At 43.1% G+C, this 12,618-nt stretch overlaps 1 protein-coding gene across 1 annotated transcript in view; it reads right to left on the bottom strand.

Annotated features, from left to right (window-relative positions):
* Nucleotides 1–729: 729 nt before the first annotated feature.
* Nucleotides 730–12,618, bottom strand: part of trpa1a (transient receptor potential cation channel, subfamily A, member 1a) — a 32,235-nt gene continuing 20,346 nt past the window's right edge. Inside the window, exons 20-27 of the mRNA XM_017711702.2 lie at nucleotides 11,254–11,343; nucleotides 9,822–9,991; nucleotides 7,223–7,352; nucleotides 6,930–7,112; nucleotides 4,736–4,804; nucleotides 4,532–4,636; nucleotides 1,627–1,733; nucleotides 730–919 (exon numbers count right to left, since the gene is read on the bottom strand). Coding sequence (XP_017567191.2) covers nucleotides 730–919; nucleotides 1,627–1,733; nucleotides 4,532–4,636; nucleotides 4,736–4,804; nucleotides 6,930–7,112; nucleotides 7,223–7,352; nucleotides 9,822–9,991; nucleotides 11,254–11,343 — 1,044 coding nt within the window. The remainder of the gene's footprint in view (nucleotides 920–1,626; nucleotides 1,734–4,531; nucleotides 4,637–4,735; nucleotides 4,805–6,929; nucleotides 7,113–7,222; nucleotides 7,353–9,821; nucleotides 9,992–11,253; nucleotides 11,344–12,618) is intronic.

The raw sequence follows: 12,618 nt of genomic DNA, 5'->3' as shown, positions 1-12,618 counted from the left end.
ACGCAACATCATCTAGATAATGCATGTTTTTTTCAGCTAAACTGTCCCACTGTTTAAAAAAAAAAAGGCGCGGCATGACGTTTTACATCACATCGTCTCCTGTGAGTTTATTGGCTGGTTGCAAAGCAGAAATCTGGCTCATGTAGACCTGGAGTTTCCCCATCATCTGATTACTCAAGTGCGTGTAAACACACTGACTTTATGATGTTGAAGAATAAGAGCCAACAAGATGAATGCAGCAGATGATTATAGAATAGTGTTAATAGCAAAGGGCAAGCATTGTGGAACATATATGGAGGAGAACATTTTAGATGGTGGAGGACACTGTAGAACAGTGTGAAAGGAGAAAGATATTCTAGAACAACACGAACTGAGAACATACTATATGGTGGATCACATTCTAGAACAGAGTGAATGGGCTGGGAAAGTTGTAGAACAGTATGAACAGGGAGAACATTGTAGAGTAGCATGAAGGAAGGGAAACGTTCTAGAACATGAATGGAGGAGAAACGTAGGATAGTGTGAGGGGAGGGGAACATTCTAGATTGTGGAGGGCATTCAAGAACAGTGAATGGGGCAGAAGGTTCTAGAACATGTAAATGGAGGATACGTTGCTCACAATCAAACACCCTGCTGTTGGGGTCTGTCGGTGTTTGTTGGAGAGGTTGTTGGGTCGGTATCCTCAGGACTATCCTCAAAAGGGCAGCAGCTCTTTCAGAATTATGGAGTTCACTTCTTCCTCGCTGTGACTGCCCTGAGCAGTGGACCCCACCTGCTCCTGGCGAGGAGTTTCTGTTTGAACTCCTGGAAGACCGGCGGGCCGTCGTTGTCCTCAGCCTCCGAGCTGATCTCCATCTTCTGTACAACAAGCTTCAGCAGGTTGTGCTGTTTCTCCATGAACTCCGAAATCTCCTTCAACCTGAAACCACAACAGATTCTCTCAGCCTGTGACGGTGTGTAAAGGGCTTTCTGCAGTTTTAAGTGTTTTTATTTACCTTGGTTCAGGCAACAAGATAACAATAATAAATGCAATAAATGGTTAACAATGGTTAAATAACAAACATTTAACAACACACACACACACACACACACACACACACACACACACACACACACACACACACACACACACATTATCTAAACCAGGGTTTCTCAACTACTGGGCTGTGGACCACAAGTGGGCTATGCAGCACCCTCTTGTGGAACAGAAGGAGCCAGTGGTCCGTAGTGGGCCAGTGATTTGTCACCATAAAAGATTTCAAGTATAAAATGTTCCCAAATGGTACACAGTACTGATAAGTCACGGGGGAACATGCAAACTCCACAATAAAAGGACCTTGGTCACCCGGCCGGGGAATCGAACCCATGCCCTGCTTGCTGTGAGCCAATGGGTAATAATAGTAATATGAAAAATGTATTATTTAAAAAATAATTATGAATTTTTCATAAATATTTATAACAGTTTTCAAAAATGACTTTTTCATTCAAGAAAATCTGCTTTGGCCTCTAGTTTGTTAAATAGGTATGATGGGTTACTGTTCCAAGGTATACTGGGTCCCTTCAGTATAATAAGAGAAGCTGTAGGTGTGTTTTGTCTTCCCTGGGTAAGTGGCGCTCGGAATGTACCTGTATTTCTGTTTGGCGAGCTCGCGCTCCATTGGTGTTGACTGACGCGGGGTCGGACTCAGTCGGGGGGTCACCTTTTTAACCTCACGCCCGCAGAAGAACCATCTCTGTTTAACAACATATACAGTGTTTTCTCAGAATGCTCTGGAAAAATTCACTGATTTTTCCAATTCCACTCTGAATTTCCGAATGCACACACTTTAATCACCAATATTAAGATGTACAGGCGCATGATGGACCTTTCATAGTGTGGGTGCACACAGACATGTAACAATCAGGTGGGTAAAATAAACAACATTTACATGCAAGAAGAGCAGATACAGTGGTGCTTTAAAGTTTGTGAACCCTTTAGAATTTTCTGCAGAAATTTGATCTAAAACGTCATCAGATTTTCAAATGAAACAATAGACAATATTAGAAAATATTAGACTAATGTACAGATATACAATGTTGCATAGCGGGAGATTGACAGGCGGATTGGTGCTGGGTCAGCAGTGATGCGGGCTCTTTACCGGTCTGTTGTGGTAAAGGAAGAGCTGAGCCATAAGGCAAAGCTCTCGATGTACCGGTCGATCTACGTTCCTGCCCTCACCTATGGTCATGAGCTTTGGGTAATGACCGAAGGAACGAGATCACGAATACAAGCAGCCGAAATTAGTTTCCTCCGCAGGGTGTCTGGACTCTCCCTTAGAGATAGGTTCAGAAGTTCGGTCATCCGGGAGGGACTCGGAGTAGAGCCGCTGCTTCTCCACGTCGAGAGGAGCCAGCTGAGGTGGTTCGGGCATCTGGTTAAGATGCCTCCTGGACGCCTCCCTCAGGAGGTGTCACAGGCAATTTCACCCGGTAGGAGACCCCGGGGAAGACCCAGGACATGCTGGCATGACTATATCGCCCAGCTGGCCTGGGAGCACCTCGGAATCCCCCCCCAGAGAGTTAGTGGAAGTGGCTGGGAAAAGGGAGGTCTGGGCCTCATTGCTTAGGATGCTGCCCCCGCGACCCAAACCCCGGAGAAGCGGAAGATGATGGATGGATGGATGTTGTCTTCAGTAAAAAAAATGTTTATTTTGGTTCTGTTCATCTACTATTAGGACTTGTGTGAAAATCTGATGAGGTTTTAGGTTAAAGCAGGTGTCAGGCTTCAGTCCTTGCAGGGCAAAACACTGCAGACTTCAGCACCAGGCTCATTGAACACACCTGATTTGGGTCATCAGCTAATTAGCAAGGCCTTCATGAACTGAATTCAGAGCGTTGGATGAGGGTAAACACTAAACTGTGCAGCACTTTTGCCCAGAAGGTCTCCAGTTTGACATACCTGGCTTAAAGTGATCTATCTGAAAACGGTCTGGGCGTGGCCTAATATTCAAATGAGGACACCTGCACACTTCTATGCCACTAGAGCAGAACTAAAAACAGTGCGAGTGGGGAGAAATGAGTGAAATGGGCTCTACGTATACAGTTGGTGTTGTAAACCACTGTGTTTACTGTCCAGCTTTCATACGGCGACGTCTTGAAGGAGGTAAGGTTCTTTTTCACGTTACTGCTGTATGAGCAGGGAATACTGTCATGGCTGGTCAGACGGACTGATGGACGAACGAACAGTCGACAGCCAGACAGATAAGCTGGCTTGATATGCTTGCTAGGTTAGCTTTCGCTTGGTTATTGGTTTTCACTCAGGAAGTTTCTCTGCGTCATCATAGAGGAACACAGCTTTGTTAAAGCTATGTAAGCGGGAAAACTAATATCAGCCGTACGATTTGTGAGGATACTGCTTACATCAGCACTAACCAAGATCAGGACTGCCCAGATTTCACTAGGAGAGCTTTGGAAAGCATTTTATAAGTGTGTGTTGTTCACCCAAAAGGGCAAGAGCAACATAATTAGAAAGAAAAGATATTTAGGTCCAATCCTGATTTCATCCCTCACCGCTACCAATTTGCCCTACACCTCCGTTTTGAGCATTCACACCTAGGTGTAGGGTGTCCTTATTGAGATAGAGGGGTAGTAGAGGGGTAGGGTGAAGTGTTGGGCCTCCAAACGCAGGTTTTTCAGAGACTCACTCCAAACAGAGTTAGGAGAAAAAGAAAAACATGGCAAGAGACCAAAGAAACCCACAAATGTGAGAATGACCATAACCTTTGTATCATCTTACTTTAGTGCCGTTTTAGTGTATTAAAAATCACTTGTAGTAGCTGATGTCTTGGTAGCCAGCTAGCTACATTTCCTATTCTACCTTAAACTGTACACAGTTACACTGTAGCACCTCGGGCATCAGAACTGCTACAGCGTAAACGGTGGAACGGGAAAATTCCAACAAGGAACTCTAGAATTTCTGACTTCAGCTTCAAATTACTTTAGAATTAGGTAGTGGTAGTAATAAAATAATTGCCACCCTTAGAAGGCATATGTTGCTTAAATGTAACTGAATCAGAATCTGAATCCTTTATTGATCCCAGCGGGAAACTGCAGTTGTTCCAGTTGCAGCCATTTATGTAAAAGAGTAAACACTTTAATAATTTAAAACAAAGATAAAGAGAAATTTGCAATATGTACACGAGATTTAAGCTCTTATGAATACAGTAAAGTGGCGTTGACTGATAATAAATATTAAACATCTAGTATAAGGCAGTTCAAATTGTAGTACCTCTGAGTTTTTGCACGTGATTATTATTGTTACACATATGAACAGGTATTGAGTTTTGCACAGATGATCTAAAGCTCCTCTGCTGTCACTACAGAGCAGCCTGTTAATGAAGTACTGTTCTTTTTATTTGAGGGTCACATTTCACAAAGATTTTAACCCCCACTCAGTTCCAGGCGGTAAGGTGACCCTCGATAACAAGGCATAGAGGTCAAAGTAATAAATGGGATTGTGCCTTGGGTTCCCTGAAACACTACGGATGGTTACCTTGCTCTTGCAGGATTTGTTAGGAAACTCTTTGACCGAGGCTTGGTCCACCCTTTTCATAAACCAGTGTGGCAAACGCTCCTCCAGATTTGTGTGAAGCTCGATCTGCGGAATCAAACAAGTTTATAGCCTTTTCATTTCCAGAATGTATGTATGGAGTGGTAGAGCTGTAGCATCACATCTACAGAACGGGAAGATACTTGCCTGCATTCCAATCTGCTTTAAGCAAGCATTGGTCTGCACTTCTGCAATATCCCCAACAGCCAGACCGATCTGTAATAAAGTATTCCGAAAAGTTCAGTAATTACTTGGGATCTCAAAATTCCCATTTTTCAGTCGTCTGGTTCAATCGGAGTCCTTTAATATTGAGTATCTGAGCGATAAATCTGATATTAAATGTCTTCATGTGCTGTGATTACAGTCATCCTTATCTACTGGGACTAAAGTGAATGATAGTGTAAAATATGAATATAATAGAGAAGACTGCACTGTACAAGCAGAACATTAATGAACTACAGGTGTTGCATAATTAAAACACCATATGGAAAGACTATAATAATGGATTTTTATTAAGTCTGGTAAAAATGCTGGTATCCAACCAAACAGACCACAGGATGTTTACAGTGCTGCATGGGGAATATAGTTTTCATTCTAAATTAATAATTAATATTAGAAGTCTGTCCATTTGGTAATTATATAGTAAATATCGCCAAGGATAAAATAAGACTCTCATGTGCTACTTTGTAACTGAATTTGGATCACGGTAATATTATCACAATAATTCTGCAGATGATCCAAGCTCAGTCCCTGATCATATTTTGTGTGATCATCATAGATCATTGATCTTTCATGTTTACTGGAAATGTGACCGTTTGTTGTTATGGCAGGGGTTCTTGCACCCCACTGCCCTGCACCCCCCCCCATAGTGCACATTACAGAAGAAAACTTAAATAGTAAGTTCACTCACACTGCCTGCTGTCTGCCTGACAAACCTCAAAGCCTAGCACTTGGGCTTGAAATTTAGAGGTCAGTCAAGACTCCACCAAGTGGTCTCCACCAAGTGGTTGGTGTAGTGTAGTGGGTAACAGCTCTGCCGTCTACGCTGTAGACTGGGGTTCAATCCCTTGCCTGGGTCAGCACCCTACACTATACCAATAAGAGTCCTTGGGCAAGACTCCTAACACCACCTTTGCCTCCCTGTGTAAAATGATCAGATTGTGAGTCGCTCTGGATAAGAGCATCAGCCAAATGCCGTAAATGCAAGACTCTCCCTCAGAAACGTCATTAGCCTGTCCTTCATGGCCTGTAGGTGGAGCCACTCAGCAGAGCTTGCATGCACTTGCCAAAATTATTTCTTCTGTTTTTGAGAAGGCTCATAGCACCGCTCCTTCAAACCCCCAGGAGCAGTGTTATGACCCCCAGAGGGTCATGCTTTTCATGCAACTTTTCACAGCTTTGGCCATTCAGCTGGGATCTTTGAGCTGAATCAACCTCGTGCAGTTTAGTTTAGTTTGTTAAGGCTTCTCAGCTTTACCTGATGAAAGCTTGGTCAATGCAACCTTGAGTAAAACTTGCATCATTCCTATTGGCTCTTGGTGGCATCCTGGGCGTGTCTTTCCACATTGTTTGACCTACCATGTGTAGTCATTCTCCCCAGCCTACCTTCCCTTGGGCACTTATTTTCTGAATCCTGGGAGCTCATCTGATCTCAGTCAGTGCTGATTAATCACTGCTGAGTTAGATAAACTGCCATGAGTGCGGTTCAGACCACTTCTGCATTCTAGGCTGAAATGTCAGTATTGGGCAAGACGGTCTAAACTGTAGTACTAATCTGTTTTAAGCATTCTTGTCAAAATGTTCTGCCGTTGAGTACACATTTTTCAAATTAAAGCCTTTTTTAGCTGTCAATGGAAGAAACTGAGTTAGCTGAACTTGAGTGGCTAGAGTTGTGTAAAGGCAGAAAATATGAGTGGAAATATGAGTTAGAATTACTTAATTGTATTGAGTTAGTACAAAATACTCAGTCATTTTAAGATCAAAGGAGTGGTTTACTCAATTTACTTAAGTGTATACAACAGTAAACAAATGTTGTTCATACTCAGTTCAGGTAATTACTCATGGTCAAATGATTTGAGTAACCTAAACTTAAATGGTTTAATGCAGGCGGTTTTCTTAAACCGTTCAAGTTTACTGAACTCGTTAGGTTTTCCAGAAAGAGTGAAGCCAGTTATGCTGACTTGGACTCCCGGCCACGGATGGCTGTGGCATCACCAGAGGTCGAATTTGCGATCTGGTCTGTTTTGTTTTGTGCATGTTAATAAGCAAAATCAGGATAATAAGCGTAGAGTTTATTTGAAAAACAAAAGTAGCAAAGTAGTTGTGAAGGTCTATGGCTTACCAGCAGGTTCATGAGCAGTATTGGCACAAGCAGGACAAAAAACACAAAGATTCCATATGTCAGCACGGGAAAAGGCAGTTTAGCGACCATGTAGGGTTTCAGGAAGTTATCCTGGTAGTTGATCTCTCCCACCATCATGACAAAGGTCTGCATCAGCGACAGGAACATCCTACCAAAATGCCTCTGGAGAAGAACAATGACATCACAAATTATACGTCACCAACAAAGGATTCAGCAGAATCATCTGGCTCGGTGTTGAGAGGATGCATTTTCTTTGCCATGCACAAACACACCTGTTCAATCATCAGAGCATAGAAAGCCAAGGCGAAGGCCAGGATCAGATAGACGAACAACACAATGATGCTCAGCAACGTCCTGCAAATCTCCCGGAACATCACCACGTATATTCCAAACCTTTCAAACCTGCAATTTTATAAAAACGTTTTGCATAATTAGATGGTTAAGATGTGAACAGTCATGCAGAGTAGTTTGATGTGAAATGCTGTATTCTAGAGAAACTTGCTGAGTCAGAATAATTCACATTAGTGTTGATAAGAAATACATGTTCAAAGTGTTTAATGCTTATAAAAGCTACACTATATTGGCAAAAGTATTCGCACATCTGCTTTCACACACATATGAAAGCAGGGGCAGTCATGGGCAGGAGGGGCAGTCATGGGCTGGAGGTTGGGGAACCAGCCTCATGACCAAAAGAGCCGACAGCACATGACTGAGGTGTCCTTCAGCAAGATGCCTAAACCCCAACTGCTCCCTGGGTGCTGCGGATTGGGCTGCCCACCGCTCCGGGCAAGTGTGCACACTGCCCCCTAGTGTGTGTGTGTGTGTGCTCACTAGAGTGTATGTGGTGTTTCGCTTCACGGATGGGTTTAATTTCCTAAAGGTGAAATTTCCCCGTTGTGGGACTAATAAGGGTCACTACATATGAACTTGAGTGACATCTGCATATCTAGGTGCTTGGTTTTATACACCTGTGGCCATGAAAGTGATTGGAACAGCTGAGTCTAATGATTTGATGGGATTGTCTTTAAAGGTCTTTAAAGCTTTTAAGTTTAAAAAACAAACAAAAAAAAAACATCTGATGCAAAAATTCATTGAAAATTCTAAAGCGCACAAATTCCCACTAAATACATCACTTAAGCTGACTTAACAGCTCCAAATGGTTTGAGGTCAGTGTGGGATCATGCCGTTTGAAACAAAAACAAAACAAAAAAAAAACTAAAGAACTTCAGAAAGATATCTTGAATGATTATCGTCTGTCATTTCTATCGTTCTCTGGGACATTTATTAATTCCTAATAAACCTCTTGAATTAGAATTTACAACCATTTGTCACTGTGAAATTAGACCTCTGCATTTCACCCGTCCGTGCAGTGAAACTCCCACATGCATGCACACTAGTGAACACACTAGGGGGCAGTGAGCACACTTGCCCGGAGCGGTGGGCAGCCCTATCTACGGCACCTCGGGGAGCAATTGGGGGTTAGGTGTCTTGCTTAAGGGCACTTCAGTCATGGACTGTCAGCCAAGGGGACCGAACCGGCAACCTTCCAGTCACAGGGCTGGTTCCCTGACCTCCAGCCCCCATCATGGATCTCCTGAATGTCTCAAAATCAAAATTCTAGGTGGTCTCTGAAAACTTATTTTGACGTTTGCTGTCTGGTTCACCCAGTTGGTTCCTCAGAGCCAAGGAACTGTAACTCTACACCAGGTCACCTCTGAAAAGGCAGCATATCTGTAAATCTGAAAACTCGCCCAGTTTCCCAAGAGACTGATGGAAATTTGCTACTCATTTCTTAAACCAGAGAAAAAAATGTGTAAGAACTCAGTTAATGTGAGGAAGAGTGAAATACCAAACAAGACAAGAGCGTTTCCAGAAGAAAGCCTGCTACACCAACTGTGTTTTTGCCATTGAAGCCAACATCAGTACAATCAGCACTATGGCGAGTGAGTTAGCAGGCAGGCAACACTGGAGTGGCCAGGCTATGGGACCCCCCCTTATTCCCAGGGGTATTTCACACACTGGCTTTATCTATCATTTTGGTTTAAATAGTGGTGGGCAGTAACAAAGTAAATGTAATTAGTTTCTGTACTTAAGTAGTTTTTTTTCGTGTATCTGTACTGAAGTTTTTCAATTTTGGGCGACTTTTTCCTTTCACTCCACTACATTTCAGAGTCTAATATCTGACGTTTTCCTCCACTACATTTTGAGAAATCTGTCGTTCCTTTTGGTTTCTGTCCATGTAAAAATGTAAGCAGTCGTGACTAACTTTTTTCTGAATTTCTACAAACACCATTTCATTTTATAGTAAATTAGTTTGGGCTGGTTTATGTTTATGAACAGAGGCCTACAGATCAACATAGTAAAGGAGCTCATCTGTGATCCTGAGTTTAAAGCCAGTTTTTATTCAACTTAAACTTGGAACTAAGTTGTAAATAAATCTGAAACTGAAACTTTGCTTGTGTGTAAAAAGTGATTTCAGAGCCACTCGGTTCTCCCTGATGGAAACTGTTTACCTTCAGTGTTTTGTGCTTATGATCATTTTAATAGACGTCAGCGTCACTAATTAATGACGTTCTATTAAAAGACTGGTTTACCAAGAGAGACGCTGGAGGACTTTCACCTGAAATGAGTTCATGAAGCCAGTCTGGTTATAAAAATGATAACAGGACATCAGAGCCAGAATTACTCTTTTAGTACTTTTACTTTATACTTAAGTACATTTGAAGGTAAATACTTTAGTACTTTTACTCAAGTGGAGGTCTAAAGGGAGGAACTTCTTCGTCCACCGCTGAGTTTAAATTGTGTAGCTACGATTTTTTTGTCTATCTCTCACTTAAATCTGTATGTAACTAAAGCTGTGATAGACCAAACCGCTGCAGGTAGAGCAGGAGGTTGAACCAGGAGATGAGAGCAGCCAGAGCTCCAGCCTGCCAGTGCCATGAGCTCTTCACATCCAGCAGCAGAGGGAGGACGAACAGCAGAGAGCAAATCGCAGCCGCCCAGTCCATCAGATTGGATACGTCCTGCAGATACTTTAGACGCTGTCAAAGAAAGCATTAAAGATGGTTCAGCCCAAAAATAACATATATTTCCTTTAACATGCAATCAGCCAAGATTTTGACTTGAGCTACGAGGCTAATGTGGTTCACAAGTAATGGAACATGAACATGTTGATAAAAGCATGGAAAAAGCATGGATTCATTTTACCTATCAGACGCAACATCATGACCACCTCCCTGTTTCTGCGCTCACTGTCCACTTTATCAGCTCCACTTACTGTATAGCTGCACTCTGTAGTTCTACAGTTACAGACTGTAGTCCATCTGTTTCTCTGATACTCTGTTACCCTGTTCTTCAGTGGTCAGGACCCCCATGGACCCTCACAGAGCAGGTACTATTTGGGTGGTGGGTCATTCTCAGCACTGCAGTAACACTGACGTGGTGTGTTAGTGTGTGTTGTGCTGGTCTGAGTGGATCAGACACCGCAGTGCTGCTGGAGTTTTTAAACACCTCAGTGTCGCTGCTGGACTGAGAATGATCCACCACCCAAATAGTACCTGCTCTGTGAGGGTCCATGGGGGTCCTGACCACTGAAGAACAGGGTAACAGAGTATCAGAGAAACAGATGGACTACAGTCTGTAACTGTAGATCTACAGAGTGCAGCTGTACAGTAAGTGGAGCTGATAAAGTGGACAATGAGCGTAAAAAGAAGGAGGTGGTCAGAATGTCATGCCTGACCGGTGTATGTGCCGCACTTTTCTCCATTAGTATAGATGACAGTGTGATGATTCAGTACGCAGTAACAAACTGGAGGCTACAAGCTTCTGATGTCTTGGCTGACTGAGTATTTGAACAATGGTGAAAGTCTTTAAAAATTAACTTGGAAATTAGGATTTTTGATGCAGAAATCTGGTTTTCAACTTTATATATTCTCACATTGCATAACCAAGTGAGATGTCTGAACTTTACACCCTGACAGAGCCTGGATCTTACGTTTTGTTTTGATTTCTTGTCTGTTTAGTCCAAAAAAGGTTTTAGTGGGTTTGACACCCCTGTTGTAAAACATCAGCTCATGATGGGAACTGTTGGGCTAAGCTGTTTTTTTCCTGCGGAGCGGGGTGTGAAGAGTTTTGGGAAACTGAACTGGACACTGTAATTAAATGTAATGTAGAACAGAAACAGCTGGATGCTGTAGCCTTAAAAACCCTGTTCTTTTTACTGGTGTATTATTGAAGTTCACAAATTCAGATATCAGGTTTAACTGAAACACCCATCACCAGCGAAACGAAACTGTAAACATACCTGCTGGAACATTTGCACCACCTCTTTGCCAACTGCATACATGTTCATCGCAAGGACCAGAAACATGCAGGTGGTGATAAAATAGCATTGCTGTGAAAAAGAAGTCAGAACATGACCAATTCTGCATAAGTGTGATTTTGCTAATGATATCAGACCCTTGTTTAGGTGTCAGAATAATGTTTTGTATGCAATATTAAGTTTAAAGTATAGATTAAATATATTTAGTCACAAAAGAAGTTGTCTGCCTTCAGATTTGATAACCTCTTAAAATATGAACATTCTAGACATTCATTTTATTAGAACTACACTATATTGCCAAAAGTTTTCACTCACCCATCTAAATCACTGAATTCAGGTGTTCCAGTCAATTCAGTGGCCACAGGTGTATAAAGCTGAGCCCCTAGGCCTGCAGACTGCTTCTACAGACATTAGCGAAAGAATGGATCGCTCTCAGGAGCTCAGTGAATTCCAGTGTGGTACCGTGATCGGACACCACCTGTGCAGCAAGTCCAGTCGTGAAATTTCCTCACTACTAAATATTCCACAGTCAACTGTCAGTGGGATTATAACAAAGTGGAAGCGACTGGGAACGACAGCAACTCAGCCACGAAGTAGTCGGCCACATAAAATGACAGCGGTCAGCGGATGCTGAGGGGCATAGTGCGCAGAGGTCACCGACTTTCTGCAGAGTCAATCGCTACAGACCTCCAAACTTCATGTGGCCTTCAGATCAGCTCAAGAACAGCGTAGAGAGCTTCATGGAATGGGTTTCCATGGCCGAGCAGCTGCATCCAAGCCTTACATCACCAAGCGCAATGCAAAGCATGGAATGCAGTGGTGTAAAGCGCCGCCACTGTACTCTAGAGCAGTGGAGACGTGTTCTCTGGAGTGACCAATCACGCTTCTCCATCTGGGAATCTGATGGACGAGTCTGGGTTTGGTGGTTGCCAGGAGACGATACTTGTCTGACTGCATTGTGCCGAGTGTAAAGTTTGGTGGAGGGGGATCATGGTGTGGGGTTCTTTTTCAGGAGTTGGGCTCGGCCCCTTAGTTCCAGTGAAAGGAACTCTTAAAGCCTCAGCACCAAGAGATTTTGGACAATTTCATGCTCCCAACTCTGTGGGAACAGTTTGGGGACGGCCCCTTCCTGTTCCAACATGACTGCACACCAGTGCACAAAGCAGGTCCATGAAGACGTGGATGAGCCAGTTTGGTGTGGAAGAACTTGACTGGCCTGCACAGGGTCCTGACCTCAACCCCATAGAACACCTTTGGAATGAATTAGAGCGGAGACTGTGATCCAGGCCTTCTCGTCCAACATCAGTGTCTGACCTCACAAATGTGCTTCTGGAAGAACGGTCAGAA

The sequence above is a fragment of the Pygocentrus nattereri genome, chromosome 19, assembly GCF_015220715.1.
Source record: "Pygocentrus nattereri isolate fPygNat1 chromosome 19, fPygNat1.pri, whole genome shotgun sequence".
Classification (NCBI taxonomy): domain Eukaryota; kingdom Metazoa; phylum Chordata; class Actinopteri; order Characiformes; family Serrasalmidae; genus Pygocentrus; species Pygocentrus nattereri.
The sequence above is the reverse complement of the archived record's forward strand: the minus strand, read 5'-3'. Positions and strand labels throughout refer to the sequence as shown.